Source organism: Bombus vancouverensis, chromosome 1 (assembly GCF_051014615.1).
Source record: "Bombus vancouverensis nearcticus chromosome 1, iyBomVanc1_principal, whole genome shotgun sequence".
Classification (NCBI taxonomy): domain Eukaryota; kingdom Metazoa; phylum Arthropoda; class Insecta; order Hymenoptera; family Apidae; genus Bombus; species Bombus vancouverensis.
Window position 1 is genome coordinate 23,058,698 of NC_134911.1, and position 22,066 is coordinate 23,080,763.

At 36.3% G+C, this 22,066-nt stretch overlaps 1 protein-coding gene across 7 annotated transcripts in view; it reads left to right on the forward strand.

Annotated features, from left to right (window-relative positions):
* The window catches only part of LOC117159436 (uncharacterized), a 170,045-nt gene that overhangs the window by 143,018 nt on the left and 4,961 nt on the right, over window positions 1–22,066 (forward strand). For all 7 annotated transcript variants that reach the window (XM_076623130.1, XM_076623133.1, XM_076623137.1 and 4 more), the window contains one exon: window positions 15,966–16,078. In XM_076623130.1, the coding sequence (XP_076479245.1) occupies window positions 15,966–16,078 (113 nt within the window). The remainder of the gene's footprint in view (window positions 1–15,965; window positions 16,079–22,066) is intronic.

Genomic DNA, 22,066 nt, shown 5'->3' on the forward strand with positions numbered 1-22,066 from the left:
GAAAGAAATCGTTAAAGAGTTCATTCGAAATATACGGATCTTTCAAATTAATCTCCAGCGTAACAATTTCCATACAACACTTCTGTGAATCGATTTCGCTCGATGCTGCGGTATTTCACCGGCATTCTTCCTTTTTCCATCCCTGCTCGTTTTCCAACGTTCCTCGTCGCGTTTTTCGTGACGTTCACCGTGCAAGGCGCGACATTCCGCTCGGCGAAGCGCACGAGGAATACTGGATGCCAGAATGGAAACGCTCGGTCCCCTGGGACGCCCACGAGGACCCGTGAAAATGATATCGAATTCGAGATACAATTCGAACGGATCGAGTTCTCGATAAACACGTGACTTCTGCTCGCCACCGTTCGTCGATAATATCTTGGGTCACGTTGGAATTTACGCGGCTACGGGAAATAAATCGACCGGTCAGGGAAAGAAACTGCCTACCTGGCCTCTGCACTCGCGGATGAATTACGATTCCCTCGGCTTTTTCTCCTTTTCCTTTTTTTCTTCTTTTTTTTTCTTTTTGATGGTGAAAGCGGACGGACGGTTTAATGGAAAATAAATAACGCGCGACCACCGGGAAAGGTTGGAGCAAAAAATATAGTTTGATGGTTTTTTATGTGTTTGTTCCGCTGGCTCCGAGAGAGAAATGGATGTTACGATGGTTGCGCACATGTGCGCTGGCAAAGTAGTTAGGTGCTTCATTTTGCATGGTAAAGTCATATTGTACGAGCTGATTTGGAATGATGAACGCGGGAGTTAGTGGCAGTTGTTTTAGCGAAGTTAGACTTTTGCGAACGTGTATTGACTGGAGAGCGAACTAATACTTTGTAAGCTGGATAGTTAAGTGTTTGTTTCACGTAATGAATGTCTGGAGTAGGTACTGACGATTGATTCCCGCGATCATTGCTTTGTCAACCTAACATTCGATTGTCGATTTAATATTCGTTAATAGGTGGAAGCTTATTTTGTAACGTAACTTGATTGGAAAATATGCAAAAATGATCGATTATATATGAAAGTTGACTGTATATGATCGTCAAAAGCGATAATGATAACAATTCCTCGTTTTCTTATTGTACAACTTGAATGTTAGTTAGATTTGGATCTTTCATCTAACATTTGTCATATTATATTAGAAATTACTTCATGGAAAGAGATTATTTCGGTATTTTTCGTAGATTTTAAGTTACTACAGAAAGTTAATTTCCAGAAGTGTATCATCTTTTTGACGTAACAAAGAAATTCTAGAATGAAAATTCTAAAGTACCTCGGCACTCGAGAGGAAACGCAAACTAATTACTTGCTAACAATATAATTAACACTTTGTGCCATTATTATCCTTTAATAATATCATAGGCGGCGAGCTTTTCCAAGGAAGGGTAGTTATCGAAACGGCGAATACGAGAACCTCTGCTCTGACCTAGAGTTTGGTTGTTACGCGTTACTGCAAGTATAATAACCTGAAATACGTTCTCGGTGGTAAAGCAATATCCGGAGAACAATGACAGAGCACGTCGAAAAGGAAACACTTCTGATTTCTACGGATACTGAGAGTATACCATCGCAAATACTCGACTTGTTTCTCAGCTTGTAAACGAGCTTTTCATTGCTGGAATACAAATACCTAAATGTCGTAAACAAAGTATTTTATTTGAATTAAAAAGAAAAGAGCGAGAATAATGAAAGTTTAAATTTCTTCTAGACAGATTCTTCTAGATATCACATTAATCTATTATCCACTTAATCTTCGGACTATAGAATTAGGAGTCGATAAAAATTAGAAGAGTTAAATAAATTCATTAATTTGGTTAAATTGTTAATTTGGTTTCAGTTCTGTTTATTATTCAATTGTACCATTTTCTTTTTAAATGTGACACAAAGAAAGGACACGTAAAAAGATAGGGAATTCCCAAATAGAAAAAAGTAAATCTGAGCGAAGAATTAGCACGAATTTATGGGTTGTAATAATTTTTATTTCAGTTATTCCATACGTTCCCGATTTCCTAAGATTAAAATCCCTTCTTTTCAACTAAAGTACAGAAGTTCTTTCATGAGAACATGTTGTTTACTGAAATTTTATTCTATATACAAGACGTGTAAGATATATCAGAATTACCTCTTTCAATGTCATTTTCTTCGCCAACATTTCTTTATCGCGATACTAAAAAAGGAAGGTAGACGTGATGCGATTACGTAAGAGTGTGCAGATTATTCGAAATACTTGAAGCAATCGGGCGCAGTCGACACGAGCGATTCCCTTTTATTTTTTCGCGCAACGGTATCCTTTTTCGAGAGGAGTAGAGTTAACCGGTTTTGAAACTTTCTCTGTCACGTTTCCTTCGTAGCAGGCGGCTCTACGCGTCAAACCGCGATGACCTTTCGCGCCAGACAGGATAATTAAACTTCCTTTTGGGAACAAGCTGACAATCGCCCGCCACATAAAAGAAATGCAAGAAAAACAACGTCTTTGACTCCCGTTCATAAAAGAACGAGGATAAAAATAAACGCTCGTTAACACATCGAAACTGCTACCTTTGCGCGTAATAATAGCGCGTGCCACGAATAGTTCGGTAATTGCAGATATTTCTTAAGTGCGTGGATACACAGTAGAACCACGTTTGTACCGACAAGTTTAATGCTGAACTATCTACGAACTCGTTCTAAGCCTCTCTGGCTAAGCCTCTATTATCCGAACTATGATCGAGTATATCTTCAATTATACGAATGCATATTTTTATACCAAGACCATGTAATGACTTGCATCTACGTATATTTTTGTAATGAACATACACGACGATTTTATCTCGAATAAATTCCATATATTATTCGTAAACTCGTGGATCGTAAAGTTTCATCTGTTTTGTTATCGAATTGGTTTCTGTTGCGCAAGAGTACTCGTTAATGTTGGTAACCTAACACCATATCAGATAATTTGTAACCCGTGACTCGTAAAGTTTCACTAATGATATTAGTTCGGTCGTACAAGAAGGTCTAGCTCCTATTATTCGAGCTACTAAGGAAAGCTGAAGAGGGTAGCGATTATTTATCGCAACTGCTCAATTATCCCAACTGTTTCGTCCCTCGATCTACTCTGACAAGTGAGACAAAGCAATTATACGCGACATTTTATCGTATGTAATCTGTTTAAAGTACGAGCAGAGTGCGAAACTAATTTTTCACTTAGATCTTTGAAAACTATGTCATATTCTAAAGGTTACGCTTATACAGGATATCGTACAGGATATTATATGGTAATTATACTTATACAGGATGTATGAAAATTTGGGGTAAAATTTTAAGAGAACGTAGTATTCATCGGAACAAAAAGGTCTTAATAAACATGGATTCAGAAACCATTAGCTTTGGAGTTATGTTTCCTACTATAAACCTGGAATGGAATAACAGACCCTAACGTTTTTCGGAAGATGGATTGGACGTGGTAGATCTATGACATGGCCGACTCGTTCACCCGATCTATATCCGGTGGGCTTTTATCTACGGGTACATTTAAAAGGTACAGTGTGCGATAGATCAGTCACTTTGGTAACTGAATTATAGAATTCGGTAACTGGACACAGCGAATCGAAAACTGTTACCAAGAAATAATCTTTGAACGTGTGCGTGATTCTATGGAAAAACGTGGCAAATTGCGTGTTGAAATGAACGGAGGGTATATCGAACATCTCATAACCTCGAAACTAATGGTTTTGTCTACTACTAATGGTTTTGGTGTTTATTAAAACTTCTCAGCTTGTTTTGACAAGTATTATATGCTCTTAAAGTATAATATTTCCCCATTTGATACACCCTGTACATGTCGAATTTTTAATAAACATCGATGCGCGTATATTTAGTGTTGAGCGTATTTGAAACGCGACTCTGCCGCGTTCTGCGAATTATTTTCGACCTAATCGTATTTTCTATCGTATTTAACAAATTTTACGAGTTTCAGGAAAAATGCAATTAATTGTTGCCGATATGTGGTATATTTTTCGTTCTAATTGTTTGACGAAGATTCTGTCGATACGTTAAATATAACTGTCTTGCCGTTTATTAAAACGAGACATAAAAATGTTACGACTATAACGGGGTGAAAAATTTCAAAAAGCGTTACCACGTCATGTAACTTGTTCTTTATCTACAACGTTTCGTAAACTGCGACTACAACACTCTCTATACGATGCACCAAGTTCTTTCAATATCCTCGCCATTTTCCGCCACTCTGGCAAAACTTATGCAACGTCCCAAATGATATAAGACAGGTTTCCAATAGAGACGTTTTTGGGAAGGCCAGGACCGACCCACTTAGGCGAAACTTTCAACTTCGTTTTTCGAGTTTCTCGAATAATCTTCCGCTTGTCGAAAGAATTTTCGAGTTGCCTTTAAAAAGGCCGCGCCACCTTTCAAGCATCCCCGCTGCTATCGTGTCAGAATGTTTCCGGTGTGTTAGTCAGATTCAATTTTCCACTGCATGCGTCTTCTGGGATGCGCTCACCTCCGACGCGCCAGCTTCGCGAAGAATTAAGATAAATAGCTGGATAAATACCTCCGTGGCGAACTCGGCTTTTACCAATTAAGTTAGGTTGGTATAAAGTTGAGAAGTTTCTAATATCCAATAGCCTTACCAGTTTAGAACGAACCATTCTCATCGCGGCTATTCATCAAGCTAGAGGCAGATTCGCTGCATTGTTACGTAATCGTTGCCTTCGACGGAAATGAAAGAAGTACGATCATGATAAATGCGTTTTAATGGTGAAATCTTCTTATTCACAATTATACAATGTTTATTAAACTCAACTTCCTTTTACAATTCATAAGACATTTAATTCTATAAGAGCATTATAATAACGAGATTGCAAAAGAAAATACGTTGCGTGTTCATTGTTAGGTTTGATTTTTGAGAATGATGTAGCGAGAACGAAGCATTCTGCGAAAGTTAATGAAACGGAAAAGACAATTGAGTTTGCGGTTGAGTTAAGCTAAGTCCACACTGACAGACGATCGTACGTAGACACGTGTCGCAGTCAATCAACATCTGTCTTTCTGCGAGTTTCCCATCACAGACTGTTGGTTGGCCGCGACACGTGTCTACGGACAATTATCTGTCAGTGTGGACTTAGCTTTAACGCAATCATGCTGTATCGAGACCTGCGTTTAACGTCACGTGATCCAACGCTATTTAATTTCTTAAGAAGTTTCTTCATTAAGTTCTTATATTCGTGTCTCGAAATAATCCGTGTTTCATTGATTCTTGTGTGTGTCAGTAATGAGTTATTTTTAACCTGTTAATCAATCAACTCGTCACCTGAATCTACGATACTTTAGACAGAATGATTAATTTTCCTAAGTATTTTTTGTTCTTTAATGTATCGTTATATTTGAATTCGAAGTATTTTATATGTGTATAGTTAGTTACATTTGCTTGAATTAATTGTTAATATATGATATTTAAACACGAAAGAACGATTCTCCTTATTTTTAAGATTTGTATAAAATTAATATTATATTTAAATTTTTCTACAGAACTCTTCAAAGAATTTATTCACAGAAACTGTTTTGTGTCATGATAAATATATATAATAACATTAAGAAATAGAAACAGTCGTTTCGTTTCAATTTAATTGCATATTACGACAGCTACACGTACTCTGTGTTTGACGAGTATACTCGTCACCAAGAAATGGCAGTAAATAAATATATATATATATAATTTACAAATATGTACGATTACTTGATCCAACAATTGTAACTAGATTTTGATTTTCATGTCTTACGATTGGGCACATGTACATGCACACACACAAACACGGACGTGGCACAGCTTACGTACGTTTCTCTGAGTCTCAATTCCGTAACTCAATTCCGGCTCTTTTAACGTCAGATGGGAACCTGCCTTTTCCATTCCCATGAAGCGATCCTACGGCTTTCTCTTGTTCACCGGTTCAATTCGGCAGAATTGTTTCGTTTCGGGATGTCTTCGATCACTCTACGCGATACGAAGCTCCTGCAACAAGCTACAAGTTGCATTACAGCGAACTTCTATCAATGTTCTGTCATGCGATAAACATACTCCTATAATAGAGACGAGAAAATGTGTTTCGATCATTGAAAGATTTACCTTGATATTTTTGCTTTAAATTCTTAACGTGTAACATTTGTCAAGATTTGTGGAATGTAAGGACCTTTGAGTCTACAAATCTCCAAGGTTCCAAAGTTCGCAACTTTGCCAGAATTTCTCGAATTCCAGAAATTCTAAATCTACAAAGTCCTCGAGTTCTACAGTTTGAAAGTTTCTTAGAGTTTGTCGAACTCGATAAATTGGAAATCTACAAATCACCCGACTTCCAAAACCTTACATTCCAAGGCAGTTAATTTAGAAATGAAATAACCAAGTGATACTTGCAAATAGTTTTTTTTTCAAATTATATCAACTTACTACGCTTTACTATACTCGCTACACACTTCGTTTCGCTTCACTGTTACACATCATAGTCATCGGTTCTGATCATAGTTTAATCATTAACAGGGTTGTTTAATTATTATCAAGCACCGAGTACTATCTCTAACAAGATGCCGCAACTCTAATTAAAACTTGTGGCACAACTATTATTAAGCATCTGTATTATACACTTATAATTAGATAAACTCGTTAAACTGACAATATGCGAGTACTATCGTTGTGAATGATCAATCTGTTAATCCGCGACGATGAACTGAATTATCCCTTGATTTGCCGATCTCTTAGACTTAGATGCAACAAGTATCTTTGCTTAGGAATCCCAGTTTTTGTATGTGTCATTTCATTTCTATCAATTAGATAAATAAATTACATCATATTAGGTTGTCCGGAAAGTTTCTTTCGTTTTATGAGGAAATAATAGACGCACAACGTTTCTTGTTTCATTTCACCTCGACATTTCACAGACTTGGTTTCACGTTTGTACGAAGGTGCACTGTTGTAAAAGACACGTTTGCGAAAGAAAGATACTTTTCGGACAACCTAATATCCATACTTGCAAGAACTGAGACCCACCTAATCGAAATTGATTTATTTTTATTAATTTTGAATTCTATGATTTAGCGTGATTTGTTATTATTATTCAGAGTCGACTAACTACTTTTTAAGGTTGTGATGAAAAAAATAAACAAATATCTATTTGTATAATAGCTACCAAGCATATATTGTTAATTAATTATTATGAACACATTTGTTTTGAGAATTACCTTTCGTTAATACGCGATTGAAATTTTTAATGCGACCAATTATCGTGTACACGTTTTGCGGGAAGAGAAGGGTGGCATTTCGTTGTAATCAACGGTAAATTAGGTTAATTATTGCTCATAAAATTACAGGCTGACCGATTGGACGCGTTCCAAAATAGCTGGCGTGCAAGTTGAATCCGCTGGACGATCGGCGATCGTTTCGATGCCGAGGCACGCCAACTTTTGTAACGCGCACATTAATTACGACAATTATTCGGAGATTCAAGCGTATTAACACGTTAATGATCACGTTATATACGAAGATACTGACGTTTAACAACAAACAGGTGCTCGATAATCGAGCAACCGCTCTAATTAACATGCACCGTCGTTTGGACGTGATTCGCATTTGAATAAATTACATCATTAAATTACTTACTTATAAACAGCAGTTTTATAGAGAAGTGAATAAATTGGTTCGTCGCTGGCCGATTTATTATATTTTTAACAGTTATTAGCTATATTATATTAAAATATTCTCAGGTTTATATCACGCTGCGATGAAAGGTAATTTTTTAAAAAATGATATTCTACAGATAAGAAATGAGATTAAACGAATTCTCTGAATATTTTTTCAACAGTATTGCCTCTTCAACCTAAATTCTATTTTATAAAGTTTTTGAGAAATCGAAATATCAAAGTACTATGATAGAGATAAACTGTTTTCATTTTTCAACTACATAGAAACTTTTTATATTTTTGCTGCGCGTAATAGAATTCCGCTTCTTTAAAATATCTATTATTTTAATGTATTTTTTCTACCTTCGCAAATCAATATGTAAATTATTCTACTCTAGCGTTTCAATTTATGCAACTTTTACTTCACTGCGTACTTGTTAACATTAAAATTCAATCGACTAAAATTCAATTCACATTAAATTTCCTTTTAACGTTAAAATTCTCTTAAAGAATTCATGAGTGTTCAAGAGGTGTTTATACGAGAATTTATGTTACAATTCTCAGTGTCAATAGTCGATTCTTTTCCTTCCTTATTCTTCGGGTACGGAAAGAAGCGAATTAAGAAGCGTTATGTTCGACCTATGATCAATAAGTATTATAATATATGTATATAATATGTTTTGTTCCCGTGGATTTGGTTCCTAATCCCAACCGATAAATCGACGCCGCTTTAAAGACCGCTAATAGCCTGCCGTGGATTTGTAAATTCACGCGATGGATTTTCGTTTAGCACATTGTGAATTTCGTATTGTACGAAACAACGTGACCGGCCACGAAATCTCGCGATTTGTTACTTGCCGATATCGGTCATTTCAAAGCATTGCGTTATCACGCAACATGACCAGAGAAGCTAAGCAGGTCTTTCTCGAATCGATTAGCTCTTGTATCTGATTTAATCTGAAAATCTCGGTAGATGATAGAGGTAGATCGTTGAAATGGTGGCATTAGATGGATAATTTCAAATAGATGACAGTTCGATTGGAAAAATAATTTGGAAACATATTTCTCCGTAGTATCTCAATTTTAGGGTTTCCTCGATAATTACGTAGATACGTAAGTAGAATCTTGTTCATGGGGAAATATGAAATATGAGATACGTTGTTGTGTAATATCGTTAAGTTTACGGTTTTCTGCGTAAATATTTTACGTGTCTAAAATGTGATCTTCTTCGGAATCACATTCACGAGGAAATATGTTTCATGTATCACGTATGTTATATATTTTATTATTGACGTAATCGAGGAAATATACTACCTAATTAATGTAACCGATATATTGTAATATATTATACGTGTTATATTATTATATTTTCTACCTGTTCTGTTTTACAACACAACGTTGACGTTATTTCCATTCTGATAAGCATAAAATTTTAACAAGACTGACATCCAAGATTTATTCTTCTAAATAGAATTTCAATTTAAGCTTTTGTACTTTTTCGACAGAAAAATTTATTTGTAGCCATTCTGAATATGAGACTTTGAAAAATAAATTCACATTGTTATTACGTGTTAGCATATTTACGTAATAGGAATTTTCTGAAGTTATTTTTAGTGCGCTCACTCTGCTTCCTTCGTAAACTTTCTTTTTTCCCGAAGTCGATCTTCCTGGACTATCGCGCAATCATCCTTGGCTCCTCTCACTTTTACTCGTTTTTCCGTTACATCACTTTACGATGGTATTTTTCCCTCGCCTAACGCGTATTGAATATTTTCACCGATCGAAGTTTCGGTTCTATTATGCGCCACTGGAAAAGATCACAAAGTGGCGAGAAACGCAAAGCTTGTTTCATATCACGTACTTGGCTTTGTATCGAACAGGCGAATCGTGTATTGGACACGTGAAACGTGGACAGAACCACGATTTCTCCAAAAATGATCGTACGAGGTATTCAAGGTCTGAATTCATTTTCTGGGACACCTTAAAAACGTGCCCACCTATTTCTCCGTTTCTTTGACACACACGCGTGTTTTACAGAGTGGAATTTCATCGAATATCGTACCAACGAAGCGCTAAAATAATTTCTCTTTCCTAAGAATTAAAATATAATTTATAGGAAATTTAATTAAAAATTAGATATTTAAGAAACGACGCGTGAAACTATCGAATTTACGACTTGAAATTTTTTTCAAAAGATGTGAATCTCTAGAAAGTCGGACACACATTTATACGATCTTCACTGTGCTAGATCGTGATCTGATAAATAGCAAAAATATTTACACGTGTAATATACACAATTTAATCAAATACTTATAAATAGATTTACTATGGACTCTTCGTATCTTTGCGGAGACAATGCATGTGAAATTGTCTCGTAACGCTATTTCTAAAACCAATCAATCTCCCAAATGAAATCTCGAGAACAACTAAATATTCATTTTCCCGTCCGACCCCTTTTCATCGTGAAACAAGAGGCTATGGCTGTAAATAGAATTTCACGCGTGTACCGATGGTAAATTTCCCAGTTGCTGACATCTGAACTTTCACAATTTTTCATCGAAATTATCAGACCCGTTCCCTATTCTTCGCTAATCGCAAGAGTTTTGTAAATCGACAAATTCTTCGCTCGAGCTATTTCAAATTTGAGTTTACCCAAGTAACATTACAACGCCTGTTATCATCGCCTGAATATAATATTTACTCTGAATATTCTATACATTTTCCCATATTGTACACATTTCGCACATTCCGCTACATTTATGTAAATATCCCGTAAATACATAAACATACGTATCTATTTATTATATGATAACACTGGCGCGCAAGATGCGACAAAGATCCTTAACCAAAATAACCAAAATATCTTATATCATCAACAGTGAGCGTGTTAATACTAGGCAAACATCAAGCAACTATTCGTCGCCCAAGAATTCCTAGAAAATCGTTTTAGAATGCAACCGCTAACGACCCTCGACCTCTGACCTCGCTTAAGAAAACTGTCTCGCTAATAACCTTCCTTTACCAATTCTATCATTGCTACATATTTTTATGGGAACTCTACGTAAGTAGACTAGTCCCGGGAGGGACGTTTTCGCGCGATTCCAGGGGAAAAAACCGAAAGAAGAATGAGACGGAGAATAAGAGATGGCTGGTGTCTATTAAGAGATCCGTTGAATATTAATGCCACGAGACGTATTCCAGGACGTCATGGACCGGTGCGCGACGATTAACGAAGCGATTATTAAAATATGCAGAACGCTCGTCCTAATTAGCCCGTCGACGAAACCGAGAAGGGCTTTTGCTCGTCCACTATCGTAGCTGTGTGCCTTTTCTTCGTGGCAAGAACCAAAGAACACCACACTCGTCTAAGTTTTCAAGGGGTTGAATTTCTTATCGTCGGCCGATTCTCTTCCATTATCTCGCCCGATTACTCGAACCGGCTGCCTCGTTAGTCTCGTGCTCGTGTGTTTAGATCAAGCTAACGAATCCTATTTTCTATAACGAAGATTTTTAAGATTCATTTGCGTAAAGATAATTTAATTCGCTTTGGTTTTATCGATTGTTAAACTGCGAATCTTTATGCATTTATGAGAAATTAAAAGGTGCAGAAATACACAGAACGCATATAATACACATGTGGCATAGTGTGACATCAGGGAAGGACGTGGCGTGAGGGGCAATTGTTTATTAGCGTTGTGAAGGAGTGTTGTGAGCGTTACCAAGATATGTTTAGGAAAAAAAGTGAGCATGGAAAACATTGTGACGAGAGTTGAGAGAGTCAGAGTTGAATTTATCGTTGACGTGTGAAGATCGTTGTGTTGTTGTGTCGTAGAAGTAGTGAAACGGGGTATTACGTTCGATTTCGCGCGAGTGCAAACGATATTGTATAAATCATACTGTTACCTACAAACTAATAATGTAACATTGCTACGTACATATATAGTATACCTAAAATATCTACAGCGCAACAATCTTTATAACATTCGGTACGTGAGACAAAATCTATTTGTTTAATCGTGTTCGTAAAATTTACAATCGCGTAAACATCTGCAGTCTACCGACTGTACATTATTTTCGACAAGTAGCAAAAATTTGGTAGCCAGAAGTAAATTTTCCATTGAACATTAGAAAGAATATAAGTGTAATGTTGGTGTATTAGGTTGTCCGAAAAGTTTCTTTCGTTCCATAAGGTGATAATAGACGAACAACAATTTCTGTTTTATATTATTTTACATTATTTTTATTTGATATTATTTTTATCATTGAATTAGGCACGATCCATTTCGTTAAATTTGTGTTATTATGTTCGTGCATAATTCAATACGCTAATATAAAACAGAAAACATTGTGCGTCCGTTATTTCTTTATAAAACGAATGAAACTTTTCGGACAACCTAATATATCAAAATGTGAGTATCGCGTACTATTTCCTTTTCCTCTTTTTAACGGATTTCCCATCATCGTCTTCCTCTTCCTCTATCCTTCTTTTTTCTTCTTACTTTGTTAAATCACGCGAAACGATGCGTTTCGTTTTTTACAAAAAGTAGTTGAGAAATCGCACGTCGCCAGTTTTATTCGGTCTTTCGAACTGAATCAAATTTCCAATAAGTTAAAGCATTCTTAGAAGATTCTCAGAACGTTCGGATGTTCGATTTTTGATCGAACGAACGATCACCATAAGGCGAAAGAATATCCGTTTACGCTTTCGTTTCTAAATCTTATTAAAGTAGACGGAGAGCGACGCCTTGAGACGCCGACGAGGATGAGAATTTCGGAATTTCCAAGTAGTTCCTGTTGGATGGATTAATCGCGGCGGTTGGCTGGGTAAAGGATAATTGAAAGGTTAATGAGTGACTCGATCGTGTACAACCGGCGGCGGAACCGAGCCGAGATCTTGTTAAAATGCATGGCCCCCTTCTCGTTGAGAAATTGTCTTACGGAACCAAGAGATCTGCCCCCCCTCCCTCTCTTTGGGAATTTGGAAACGTCCGCTCGCCACAGTGAATTCATTAGGTCGATGGATACCGTCGTAGCCGTGTTACGGAAATTGGATGTTTCGTTTATGACGCTGTGGCACGACACGCGCTTTTTTTGTGATTTTGCGTGCCTGGAGATCGTTTCCAGGAGGTTTGTGAAATATTTGAACGTTTTGGGAGTTTATTGGGTTTGCTAATGAACTGTTAGATCGAGTAGCGCGTTTGTTAACTCGACAGGAGTGTTTTGTCGCTGTTCTTTCGTGGAAGGAAGAGAGATCAGTCACGTAGCAATGTTTTTTTGTTGCAATAATGTTTACTGTACTTTTTGCAATCATGCTTAATGACTTGCTGGTCTCGGATATGTCCAGATGTGAATTTTCATGTGACGTTTTTAAAAGTCGTGTCTAGTAAGAATCAAAATTTTTATGTTTGTGATAGTATTATTGATAACAGTATTATACATTGTATTATGTATTGTATATTATTATATCAGTATAGTATTATACTCTACGTTGTTAGTTAACCATATCGTTAGTTAATTTGCAGAGAAATGGTTAGCTATCCCAAAGAATATTACGTAGTGTAAATAGCGTTAGAAAATTTCAAAATTTAATAAAATTATTACGCTCTTAAATGGTTAACAGTCTCTTCTATAATTTATGAGAATTTATTTTCATTCGTTATATAATATGACGGTCTTACTCTCATTTATTTTTTTGTCTTATTCACAAGACTGGATGAGCTTCTATTTAAAAGCTTCTTGTAATAACTTTGCCATGTGACCTCGTGCGAAGCGCATAAAGAACAAGATGAAAACGAAGTGAAACTACAACGTCTCCATGTTATTTACATAACATTAAACGTTAATAAAACGACACCAGGTGGTGTAATGAATCGAAGAGAAATTTACCTCGATCGATTACACCTGCGGCCGAAAAATTGTCGACGAAATTACGTAAGACGAAGAACGTAACTTTTTTCTCTCTCTCTCTCTCTCTGTCTTTACACGTCCTACATAAATTCTTGCCGGTAGAATTATCTTTCTTTATTTTTCGTAACAAACGAATCTTTCTCGCCGTATAATTATTTTCCCTTATTACCGTAACAGCTCAATTTAAAACTCTAAAGAAGACATCTTATAGAAAGTACATTCGGCGTTTTTATCTTATCCCAACTGCCTAGACTAATTAACTTCGTTTCTTCGTGTTAATTAAGAAGTTCACCTCCTTTGTTAACGGAACCGCCCTTAAAACCAGTTTCCTTAAAAAGAAACATCGGACTGATATAAATAATCTCTTCGTATCCCTGGAAAATTTTAAGATACTAAACGAATTAAAAAACGACGATAAATATCGTTCCCCAGAAAAAATATATCGCTGTCAAAATTTGCAACAGTTTGGATTAAGTTATATAATTTTAAACCAGTTAATTCTAGTTTATATTCTCCAGTTCATGTGATAAATACTATCATTTACATTTGTGCCACAAAGTGTAGAATATAAATTAAGATTAAACTCTGTAAATTTTTATATCTTCGTATTTCGTATAGAATTATTCAAATTCCTTGTTCGCAATTAAACGTGTATACCTTCTAAGCTTTAAACTCGATTTTCTCGAAAACGGATTATGTTTTTCTTCAGTTTATTTTATACACCACGTGTATAATCGTACCACGCGTCCTGTTACACTCTGCATTATCCACGACGAACTAGTTACTAATACAACTAAATTAATAACAACTATATTAACGCGCAACAGAGTCTCGTTACATCAGAAATACAAAAAACTTCGTCGGTTAACAAGTGATTATTTCTCGTGTCACTTTACCTGAATCGTCAACTAATCCGTCACTTCATTTGTCACTTTTTTACGCCACGAATAACGCGAGTAACTTAACACAAGACTAACCTGAGCTTTCTTAACTACCTATGGCGCGACGCTACCGGACGAAAATAAAAAACAACTCGTTATCCTGAGTTCACATAAAATTCTTTCAATAACCAGCAAAGGTAGGAAAAAGAATCTGGAGAAATATCTCATTAAACAAAAGCAAACAAAATTTTATGATACTATTTTCTCCGATTATTTTTCCAACACTGTACTCGATTGAGTCGCTGAGGTTCATGGCGATATTATTTATGCGGCGAGCCGAGCACTCAGAATCACGTTCATTTTACAGTCTATATTATCCGAAAGTTCTCGTTAAGTTCCTTATTTCCATAGGCGTGTTTTATCGCCGGGAACATTAAAACTTTCGCCCTCGGCGAGAATTATGCCGCGATATAATGGTTCGTTAAAGCACGGCCAAAAGAGGTGGGCGATCGTGCCTTTAATAATGGAATTTTCACTCGTCGGCTTTTCCTTGAACCGTTACGCGTCTCGAGCCACCAGAACATCGACTCTTCCGCATTACGTAACAAGTCGGTCTGACCCCCCGTGAACGCTTGTAATTCCGTTTTCTCGCAACCAGCATTCAACAGAGAAATCTATTACGTGAATTAAGGGGAACGTCGCAAAGAAACCTTCAGTTAGCGAAGGTAAATGGTGGCAAACACGATTATTAACGATACCGTTGCGGTGGAGAGATATCTGTTTATTTCTGCCTCTGCACGTGGATTATTTCGATCGAAAAAGAGCAACGTTAGGTGTCAGATTTTACGCATTTGATCACTTTGATCGATACGTTTGATATCCAATTAGAAGCAACGAATAATACTTTTGAATCATTGTCGAATATACAATGTACAAAATGGAATAAAGTAAATTAACCGTCGACAGTATCATGAAGTTTCTGAATGACCCAATGTTTCGATTCTAATAAAAGTTAACATCCATTGTTATCCAAAAGCGTTTATATTTTCCTGATAATTATACAAAGAAAAAATAATAAAATCTGTTATTTTAAATACGCTGTTAAGTTCGATGTTTAATACTTTAAATACTTACTTCAGGAACTTTATCTGTTATTCATTGTACAAACTGCAACTTAGCACGAAATAATAAAGACAACTGAATGAAAACCTTGAATAAGGGACTGAAGCAAACTTAGCAGATTCGGAGGAAACGCTCTTAAGCTACACTGTTCCATAAGTTTCACGCGTTTTACGTATTTCCTGTATTCGGCACTACATCGCCTTCTTACGAAATATCTGCAAGCCGTGTAAGTGAGTAATGAAACCAATCGACACAGACTGTGAAACCATACTTTCCTGTTAATTTAACTTCAACCAAATTGTGTTGTTGATCTTTAGTCGAGATTTGCGTGCAATTAATTTTCCAGGGATTTCTACCAGATCCACGCTTACATTTCCATTGTTTCCACAGACGACTGTCCAAACTGCGTGGACGAGCACAGCAGCAACCTGGCCGCATCAAGATGGACGATGCCGCTGTTGAAGCTCGGCGAGAAAAGATACTACCTGGGGATCTTCTTCAAGGTATCACGGCTGCCAGTCACTTTGATTTATCTAGTTGCTCTGGCGGGCGCGGCCTACCGGACATTATCGAATTATTTCCGTGCCCGTAACTTTCCCGCTTGCCGTCTCACTGGCGCTTTACGGTGCATCGAACGCCAGACCGGGCTTGTTATCGATCTGTTCACCTGAACGCGACCATCCCCTATATCTATGCTTTGTATCACGCGGCAAAGAACGCGGAAAATTGATCTTGTTGATCACTATCCTCGTGGACTCGTAACGATTCCTCTGTCAAGCAGATTGCGTTGACGGAAGAGAGCTCTCTGTCGGGTTGGTCGAAGACAACGGTTTGATAGACACACGTTCGTCAAATGAGGGAGAAAAAGGTGTTCTTTAAGAGGAACAGGTGGACGTTTATATTTCTAGAATGCGGAAGTATTCTATCGATGCTTGCTAGTTGAGGATCTTCGATTATTTTTCGAGAACCGACGTTTTACGGAAGCGTGATTTGCAAATACAGTGCACTTCCTCTTGTTTGAGCTTTTAACCGAATACATCTAACTTCTTTCAGAGAAAATTTACCGATACGTTTCATGCGACGTTAAGCTTATTGGTGGTCCAGAATATTCGTCGTGAAAGGAACTTCGATGTAACAGAAAGGTGATATCGTGATGTAATTGAAAGAAAAACAAAGGAGAATAGAAAAGAATACTTTAAATAGTACGAGTCTATATATAAATACATTACGTATATGTTCAAGATAGAAAAGGTTTTCTCAGTGTAGGTGATATCTTTGTAGAAAAGGATAGTAGGTTGAGTATTGAATTAAATAGTGTTAAATTAAATTTTCAAATACACGTAAATATATCCTTTATTTTATACAGTGCATATTCACGCGTACATACAAACATATGTCTTTTGTAGCTACTTATAATATGTGTATGATATCTGTTCGCTTAATCAGGTAGTGATTTAATTCCACAAATACCATTTAAGAGAAAGTCTACCGTATGCGCGAAAGATTAGAATGGAATCTTGATAACGTCAAGTTGTCGAAAAATGTCCTAACAGCAGGACAAATATCGATTCTTAAGTACACACGAATATTCTTTAAATCGAAGTTAAAATATTTAAACTATATTGTAGTTATACTACAAGCAATTTTACACTTCCATTCGCTATTCCCACGCATATTTTCGCATTGAGGCCACTTTATGTCAGTATCAGACACGCGATCTCGCTTTAACTCGATTCCACTGCACATTCAAATCTCCAACGACCCATTCCCCACCGCTTGACACACAATTTCACCTCCATTCCATCTCCTTAAAACAGGAACAGCGTCGTCTCGTCGACGACCGATGCCTAGAAGTGCCATTAACCCATTTATTACGTATTCGTGTCTAGTTTAAACCCGTCACCCACTTTATCACGCTTTTCCCTCTAACCTAGACCCCTTGTAGGACTCCCAGTTGGCGACCGCGAATTCCCTGGAAGGTAAAATCGTCGAAGTATCGCTTAAGAACTCGGAGAATTATGGGCGAATATATCTGCTAGAAAAAATTATCGCTATAACTTAAAAGCGAATTTATTCACTCGGAACGACACGTTTGCTGTGCTAAAATATTATTCAGTGATATGAAATTTAATATATTATACTTAGAGTTGATTAATTAACAAGTACTATAGAAAATACAATACCGTGCGCCGATACTTATTGTGGCTGCTGTACATGCGCTCGTTAATTATCATTTCGATTTTAAATAACATTGATTAAAATTTCATATTATTATTATTGTTGTTTATCATTAAAGGTAATACAGTTCCTTTTCCCTGACATTATATACAGGGTGGTTGGTAAAAAAATTTTTTTTTTTAATTTTTCCATCGAGACAACGATCTACAGTGAGATCCGTTATAACGAGACGCGATAAAGTGAACGCGTACCGAGCGAAAATTCAAAGTCGATTTTCTCGAAAACGAAGCCTCAAACGAAAAATTTTTATTCTATATTTTCGACTTCTTTTTTCGCGTAGAATCACCCTCTTTCCGCTTGTACCACCAGTTACCAACCACCCTGTATATATTCCTTGCAGCAAACTTTCTATTTCTTCGTGAAAGTGCTACAAAACTTCAAATTCTTATTCTTCAGATAATCCTACGTAAAAATTGATGTAGTAGTTTTAAATATTAACGTATCAACTTTACTTATACATATATCTGTTGGATATTTGGAGTATTTTGGTCGCTTACTTAAGGATGAACCGTCCTATTACTTCGCTTGTTTAAAAATAATCTCTAGGGAATAGTTTGTTATTATTTTAAACAAGATAGAAGTCAAGAGTTTATCGATAATTATATTCGTCTAGTGAAATCGATAATTTTCGTCGATTAACATGTCAAAATAATCTGATTGATCCTTTTAAAAGCAAACTACAAATAAACTGCATCTTTTTATGGATTTAAAAATACAAAGCTATCTAGAATAGACGTAATACACAAAAATACAGAAAATATGCAAATCAAAGTAGTCATCACAATATTTTTATATTAAACTGCATCTTTTATGGGTTTAAAAATACAAAACTATGTAGCATAGACGTAATGCACAAAACTACAGAAAATATGCAAACCAAAGTAGTCATCACAATATTTTTATATTAAACTGCATCTTTTTATGGGATTAAAAATACAAAACTATGTAGCATAGACGTAATGCACAAAACTACAGAAAATATGCAAACCAAAGTAGTCATCACAATATTTTTATATTAAACTGCATCTTTTATGGGTTTAAAAATACAAAACTATGTAGCATAGACGTAATGCACAAAACTACAGAAAATATGCAAACCAAAGTAGTCATCACAATATTTAATAGGCGAAATGAATCTCTATTTGAATCCCATTTAATTGGTTATCTCTATAAAAACATGTATTTCCACAAACATCCACGATCTTTAAATAATTCCCGATTATACAGAGTGCTCAGTTGAGGCCACTCAATCGGTTAAGTGGCACGGCATTTTCAAATTGTTAACCAGCCGAAAATGGAGATTCACGCAACCAGATGAATCGACCGATCGAACAACTCTCTCTATCACTTTTCTCTCTCTCTTTCACTCTCTCTTTCTTTTTCTCTCTCTTTGACCGTTGTTGCTCCACAAGTCGAGTCACCTACTTTCCTTGGCTCGCGTGCAAACGGAACCGCATTATTAAGACAGATTTTGTAATGGCAACGGCGTGTCCGGTCCGCGGCCTTGCAACGATCTCTCTGAAACGGTGGGTGGAAGTGACGTAAAGCGTTTCTTCGGCGATAAATGACGGCGTTTCGCAACGACGTAAAGGAGCGCTGCTCGATCCTCCCTGTAATCGGATTAACCGGGACGAACGTCCTTCTGCACCCGTTCACCTTTTGTTTCGCCAGCAAACAATGAGGGCTGTGATGGTGTCTGTTCGTTTGTTGCTCGAGTAAATCTTTGGTTACACCATTAGTCGAAATATGGTCTTGGTTATTATTTTATCGTTTTACCTGACACCGCGGAGTATTTGCTTTTTAGTGGTTATCCAAATTCGCTTCGGGATTCGTTTGATCTGTCGCGAGGCTCACAGTATGATTTTCTAGCTATGACTGAATTTTTTAAGCAGTTGGTCTATTTAATTTCTGAAATAACAAAGTAAAATTACATTATAGAGGCGAACCACAAGTATTTTTACAAATTGTAGAAATCTTACGAAACTGTAAGAATCTTACAAATGTTGGAAAGAAATTCAAAGATTGTGGAAATAAAATAAAATCGAATGAATTACGAGAATGTAAAATTACAGTCTACAAATTATCGAAATCGTCGATGAAATAATGACTTTGGATTACGTAAGAAATCAGAAGAATGTACTTAAAACACACTTCTGGAATATACGTATAGCGCACTTAACGTTCAGTATGGAAGGATAAGTTGCAGATATTTTCATTTCACTTTCGCAATAATTTGATGTTAAATCACACGATCGATCTTTTTATAAACTCATTTCCACTCGCATTAAAAAAACGCGACGTCTCTCTTATCTCCTTGAAAATTAGAATTTTGACAAGTTTCAAGTACCTCTTTCTGCGATTAATTAATAATAAATCCTCATCAAGCCGATACATCATTATATTTATTTACTTATATTATATTTTCTTATAGATAATTATTACTATTTTATTACGTGTGCTTCTACCGATTACTATTTTATTATTTTCGTCACACTACTTTGATTATAAATAGGTACCTCGTGTAGTTATTTACGACGAAATAATTTATAACTTTCTCCCTAGTCATCTTTGATCATCAAATCAATGGCAGACAAACTGATGTTTAATACGTGAAGTTCTTCCAAAGCGTGGAACACAAAGTAGCCGTTTCGCCGGACGTGAATAGGACACGCGTAATATTAGATATATTTCAATGGAAACGAAATATGCAAATGTCGCGGATCCGTGTTTCTTTGCGCTTCCCCTATCGGGCGTAAAATACGAGAATGCTTGTTGCGCGGTCATTTGCCAGGCGTAATGGAGCCGGCTGGCGAAATTTATGCGGCTTTACACTCGCGTTTTTTGAGCTCGTACTTTCGTGCTGAAGCGTGCCGCTCCGGTAGTTCTCCTCTCAGCGGTACACCGAAACTCGTACGGGAAGGCGCACCAGTGACGAATTACGACGAAAATCCGGCAAGACAATTTTTCAACAAATTTCGGCATAATATAAAGTGGTTTTGAATTGAAATTCGATGGAACGTTTGAAGGAAAAATATACGTTTCGTTGACGCTTTCGCGTGAAATGAAGTTCGAATTTTGAAATAGAATTAAATATAATTAAAATTTTGTTGGCATACGTATCGTTATGTTTAATTTTTATATTATTTCTTCATTACTTTTTTTTTTTATCAGATGCAATAACGTTCTTTCAGATATGAAGAAGTGGTATTTTTCATTTCTGAATATTTCAAGTTTTAAAAAGTTAATTAGAAAGATTCGATCGAATTGAAATACCCTTCTGAATATAAAACGTATACTACGCAAATAATTTAAAAGATCGTAAAAATGCTGCTGGAGATCAATTTAAAATCGTAATTATTATTTCACGGTACTGTTAAATATTTCATAATGATTGCCTGATCGTATTATTTCCTCCTTTACATCTTATGTGCCTAAAAAAATATTATATTTTACGTACGTATTTATAGAGTTTATTATAAAATAAACACGAAACGAGCTTCGACAAACGTAGAAACAGCTTCGCGATTGTAGCAGATGGAACGAGAACGAGGAGAAACGAGTCGCGAGGAGCACGATCGAGAGCATTTAAATAGACTTAATGCGCATTCGTTCTTTTAACCACAGTGGACAAAGTAAAAGGCCAATTAAAGGAGAAAACAGGCTGCGTCGGTATACGCGATCGCGAATAATTCTTTTCACGTTCATCGATTGCCACGGGCAATTTGCTGCACGGAACGAGCGTCTGCGTTGTCTTCTCCAACCATAAAGTAGCGGTATTTTCATCGATATCCGCACGAAATGGTAATTTTGAATAAATTCGATTGCGTGTTAAAGTATGAACGATTAGGGAGACACTTGTCATTCTTCGAAATCTTCATTGCCATTTTTTCTAAGGAAAGAATGGAATTAGGTAGCTACGAATTACGAATGACACCACAAATCGTAGATAAAGCATTTACTCGAACCGTCGATTGTTGATTAATTTAAGCTAATTAAGATACTTTTTAGGTGTGTATATCCGTTTTATGTACACTTCCACTTAGAAGTTTAAAGCGCGTTAGGATAAAAGAAATACCGACTTCTTTAAGTAAATAAATATTTTATTCATTACATTACTATTACGTAGTATTGAAATGGTAGTTGATTACATTTAAAAATAGGGCTTATGATTGTAATATTCTTATTTCTCAGAAAAATATGTGAAAAATTTATTTGTCTCATTTCGGAAACAAAGAATACCGCAGGCTTTCAAG